The sequence below is a fragment of the Cotesia typhae genome, unplaced genomic scaffold (assembly GCF_013202065.1).
Source record: "Cotesia typhae breed Kobodo isofemale line unplaced genomic scaffold, CoteBio_Ctyphae contig_28, whole genome shotgun sequence".
Taxonomy (NCBI): Eukaryota; Metazoa; Arthropoda; class Insecta; order Hymenoptera; family Braconidae; genus Cotesia; species Cotesia typhae.
The window spans coordinates 176,281-181,513 of NW_027423736.1; the positions used below are offsets into that span (position 1 = coordinate 176,281).

Below are 5,233 nucleotides of genomic sequence, written 5' to 3' on the forward strand. Positions count from 1 at the left end.
TTTGCATGGTCGACCGTTCGTAGTAATTACGGATTGTAATTCGTTAAAAGCCTCTCAGAAAAAGGCTGACCTAACACCAAGGGTTCACCGTTGGTGGGCTTTCTTACAGACTTTTAAATTTGATATTGTGTATAGAGAAGGTAAAAGAATGGCTCACGCTGATTTCTTTTCGCGTAATCCTGTTACAGAACAATTGCGTAGTAATTCAAATAAAATTTTACAGAAACGGATAAATTTGACGGAAATTTCCGATGATTGGCTTCTTGTTGAGCAACGGCGTGACCCAGAAATTAGTAAGATAGTAATTGATTTAGAAAATGATGAGATTGCGTCCGATCTTGCTAAAACTTATGAAGTACGGTCAGGGTTACTCCACCGAAAAATCCAAAGGCGAGGTAAAACATGTTTACCTATTGTTCCACGTGCTTTTAGGTGGTCGGTAATAAATCATGTACATGAGTCAATTATGCACTTAGGATGGGAGAAAACACTTGACAAGGTTTGCGAGTATTACTGGTTTGAAGGAATTACGAAATATGTTCGTAAATTCATTGATAACTGTTATACTTGCAGAGTTTCCAAGTCAAGCTCAGGCAAAGTACAAGCAGAGCTTCATCCTATTCCTAAGACCAGCATCCCTTGGCATACAGTACACATGGATATTACAGGTAAATTAACGGGTAAAAATGATTCAAAAGAATACGTTGTCGTGTTGATAGATGCTTTCACTAAATTTGTTTTATTATATCATACTCGAAAAATAGATAGTCTCAATACTATTAAGGCTCTTAAAAACGCTATATCATTGTTTGGCCCACCGACCCGCATAATTGCGGATCAAGGTAGATGTTTCACAAGTAAAGAATTTCAAGAGTATTGTACCTCACAAAACTCAAAATTACATCTTATAGCTGCGGGTTCTAGTCGAGCTAATGGTCAGGTAGAACGCGTAATGAGTACCCTAAAAAGTATGTTTACTGCAGCCGAAACGAGTAGAAACTCTTGGCAAGCAGTTGTAAATGAAATTCAGTTAGCAATGAATTGCACTACCAATCGAGTCACTAATGCGAGTCCATTAGAATTGTTAATTGGTAAAGTAGCCAGACCTTTTGGAATGGTAGTTGGCCAGGTAGATAAAGAAATAGATATCTCTGACGTAAGGCAAAAAGCTATTGAGAACATAGAAATAAATGCTAAGTATGATAAGTATAGATTTGATAAAAATAAAGCAAAAATTATACCATTTAAGATAGGAGATTTCGTGTTAATTAAGAACGAAGAGAGAAATCAAACGAAGCTTGATCCTAAGTTTAGAGGTCCATTTGTAGTGGCGGAAATTCTCGATGGCGATCGGTATACTTTGAAGTCGTTAGACAATAATAGGACTTATAAATATAGTCATGAGAATTTGAGGAAAATGCCGGAAAGTCATATCCCTATTGAATTGGATATACCAGATGATCATGAGGGTGATGAACAGGAAGTTTCTCAGAATAACTCTGAGACAGAGTCAGAAACCACCGGGGGAAAGACCGAGCACTAATGGTAGTTGATGAAAGTCGCATCACTCGCATCAGGCTGTAGGTCATAATGGCAAATCAATGGTGGTTTGGCCAGAGTGTGATGGGCAGTAGATGGTGTGGTGGCGATAAGAAAATTTTATTTCTGGGGGTCAAACTACTTGGACCAAGCTGTGGTCGTAACTGCAAATCCAGGGTGATTTGAATCAATCTTGGTTGCCAAGATTGTCAGGGGGCGATGGGCAGTTGGTGAGGTAGCGGGGGCCTGAGAAGAAAATTGTGTTGTACTACATGTGTCATTGGTTGACAATGTAGAAAAGATTTTGAATACTGGTGTACATAGTTGAGTAACTATGGTGGTACACAGTTTTGCTGTATGTAATATACAGTTGCAGACCATTGTGTGCTAAGGGTCTATACCTGGGGTGGTGATGAACATAGCCTGCATGATCGCTGGGATAGACAATCGTAGAAATTTTGAAAAGGCACCTTCAAGAAGCTAAGTCTGTTAGATTTGATAGTCGAGAGTTTTTGTAGCTCTTACAATTTGTAAGTATTGGAGTTGGGTAACTGTCCGAGGAGCGGGTAACAACGTTAAAGAATTTATTTTACGAGGGTTTGGACGAACTTCCCCATCTTTAATTTCATACCCGAGATATGAAACAGATGTTTTAAGGAAAGAACATTTTGAAAAATTAAATGAGAATCCCGCATCTATAAGAATTTTTAATACTATTCGAAGTCTTACAAACGCTTCCTCTATTGTATCCGCAATTACTAATACATCGTCTAGGTAAACTACAACGTAGGTATACGCGAGCTCACCTAGTGCTTTTAAAATTGCTCTTTGGAAAACAGAAGGAGCGCTTTTAAGCCCAAATGGCATTGTTAAAAATTCAAATTGGCCATCAGGAGTGACAAATGCCGTACGTTCTATAGATTCTGGATGTATGGGAATCTGATGGAAACCGCTGGCCATATCTAAACTAATATAAAATTTAGCTTTTCTAAGTCGCGGTATCTGATCTAAAATAAGCGGCAAAGGAAATTTTTTTCTAACTACTTTTTCTAACTATTTGTTTCTCTTCTACACTAAGTCTATATGGCCTTCTCTGTACCGTAATGCTCGGATCAATTAAACGTATTTCAAGTTCACCACCGTTAACGTGGGTACGAGGGAAGCCCGTGATAAAAGAACTTTCATATTCTTTTAATATTGAAACTAATCTTATTTTATCGTCTTTATCAACATCGGTATCAACGGTATCAAAATTGATGATTTCAACTTTACTACATTCATTTATGACTTTAGATTTACCGATATTAAAATTAAGTTGGGAAATATTTACTTCAAATCCCAAGCTTAAAATTTCTCGACCAATTAAAATATTTTCGTTCAAATATTCATCCGGGACAACGTGAAAAAGAATCTCTAATGTAAACGAATTCATAATAACGGTAGACAAAATTTGCAAATTACAATTTACTGCAACATTTCCGATACCCTTTAAAATTACTAATTCGTTGACTCTTCTTCCCGAGAACTTGAGAGCAATCGATTCTTTTATTAGCGAGCATTCCGCTCCCGAATCAAAACAATATGGAAACGACTCACCAAGATGGTTCAGAATACCCGTAGGAGCTGCTACTGTGCACAGATTTACACGACGTTCGACGCCACCGTTGTCCTTGTTGTTTCCTGGACCGCTACGACCGCTGCCTGAAGCCGTACAGTTTGGCGCAATATGGCCAGCTGCTCCGCATTTGAAATACGTCACAGGACGCGATGACGAGGGTGATCCTTGGCTGCCACGATAGTTACTGCTTTGCTCTACGTGTTTCTTCTTAAGTTTAGGACACTCAAACGTCTTGTGACCTATTTCTCCACAAAAATGGCACTTCACTGACACCGCTGGCTTGAAACGCTTTGAATCCGGTGCAGAAGAGTTATCTGACGCTGACACGGGTCTTCTTCGAGTGTAGAAAAGCCTCGCATTTCACTCAAAAAGTCAACTTCCGTTTTGATGTCGGTAGTCAATGCCACGCGCTCCACCCGATTGTCAAGGTGAGTCAATCGCGCAAGCACAACCGCATTGATAATTTCGTCGACCAATAAAGACCTCCAGCGAGCCTTCAGCGATGATCGAAGTCGAATGCCGAATGCACCGACACTTTCATCCTTGGTTGGTAACTCCTGGTGAAGTTTCAGCACGACCGCTGTCGCAGTTTCCTGTCCACCAAAACGTGACACAAAAAGTTCTTTTAATTGCGGCCACTGTATACCCGGAATTGCTGCTTGAGACAGCCACTGAGCCGCTGAGCCTTCCAAAGCTTTACTAAGCGCCGATATCAATCCGCTTCCTTGGAGAGGGTTTTCCAATAGGCACAATTCCGTTGCTGAACACCATGCAACAGGATCCGATCCCGCATTCTCTGGATTGAACCGCGGTAAAGAAACATTATTCTTTGTCAAAGACGGCTTCGGTAAAAAATTCTTCATAAGCTTGAAAAATGTATTCCACTGATCGGGTGCTGGACCAGATGGAGACGATCCCACTTCTGATGTCAGAGAGGCATGAGTTATTGTTGGGGAATCGGTATTTTGTGATTCACTCATTTTTATTATTACAATTAATTAATATTCACAATTACAAAAAGATCAATTATTACGAATGAGTAGATAAACTCGTACAAGGTTAAGTTAATTCAGGCCGCAAACAATATTAATAATATCTTGCGATTGACCGAGACTTAGGAAATAACGAATTCGCGATCACCAGGACGTCCGTTCGATCTCGATCTCAAAGCAAGAATGTCTTTTCAAAAACTATTCTCAAATAGTCTGCCTGCTGCACATTTCTCTTTTCCTTATTAATTTTATGATACCCCTATCGTCCTGGGATCCCGACTACGTTGACAACCATGTGCCTACCTAGGCCTAAGCCTACCGCAATAAAACATTTTAGTTATATCTTATTTTACAAAATATTAAAGTAACAAAACATTTCTTAAAATAACTAAAAAAATAGAAATATCCTAAAGAATATTCTCATCGCTTCGTCAGAAAATACTCCACTGTACTTTACTCTCCGACATATATATATATATATATATATATATATATATATATATATATATATATATATATATATATATATACTAGCAGTTACCCGCCCGCTTCGCTGGGCATTTTATAGAATTGTATTTTTAGATCTAAATTTGAAATTTAATTAGAGTATTGTTTTGACTTTCAGAAATTCCAAATTTTATCGAATTAGCATATACCTTTTATCCATGTAATTATTCCAGCTAATATTCATTGTAACTTTCAATGTGTAATCATTATAATGTTTGCGAGGCTTTTTTTCAAAAATTAATAATAATTGACACGAAGAAAAAAATTTGAAATGAGAATTTGGAGTCTATAGGAGCTATAGCTTGGAAATTAAAATTTTTAATGTTACCACCCACCTTCGCAAACCCCTGTGAGATGAGCTATCGTAAAATTTTCCCATAGACTTTTTCTACATCTCTTACAGAAGATTCTTACCAAATTTGGAGTCGATAGGAGCTATAGTTTAAAAACGGGAATTTTTCATTATTAACGCCCCCGCAATCCTCTTTGGAGTAGAATATCGTAAAATTCGTTCATAAATTATTTTTTCATCACTTACAGAAAATTCCTACAAAATTTGGAGTCTATAGAAGTTATA

The 5,233-nt window shown here is 37.9% G+C and overlaps 1 protein-coding gene across 1 annotated transcript; it reads right to left on the reverse strand.

Annotated features, from left to right (window-relative positions):
- Positions 1 to 2,575: 2,575 nt before the first annotated feature.
- On the reverse strand, positions 2,576 to 4,137 carry LOC141525908 (uncharacterized). The gene is made up of 2 exons (XM_074240609.1): positions 3,477 to 4,137; positions 2,576 to 3,396 (listed from the first exon to the last, which is right to left on the reverse strand). Exons 1-2 carry the CDS (start codon positions 4,135 to 4,137, stop codon positions 2,576 to 2,578), a joined length of 1,482 nt encoding a protein of 493 aa, XP_074096710.1.
- Between the last annotated feature and the right edge of the window lie 1,096 nt (positions 4,138 to 5,233).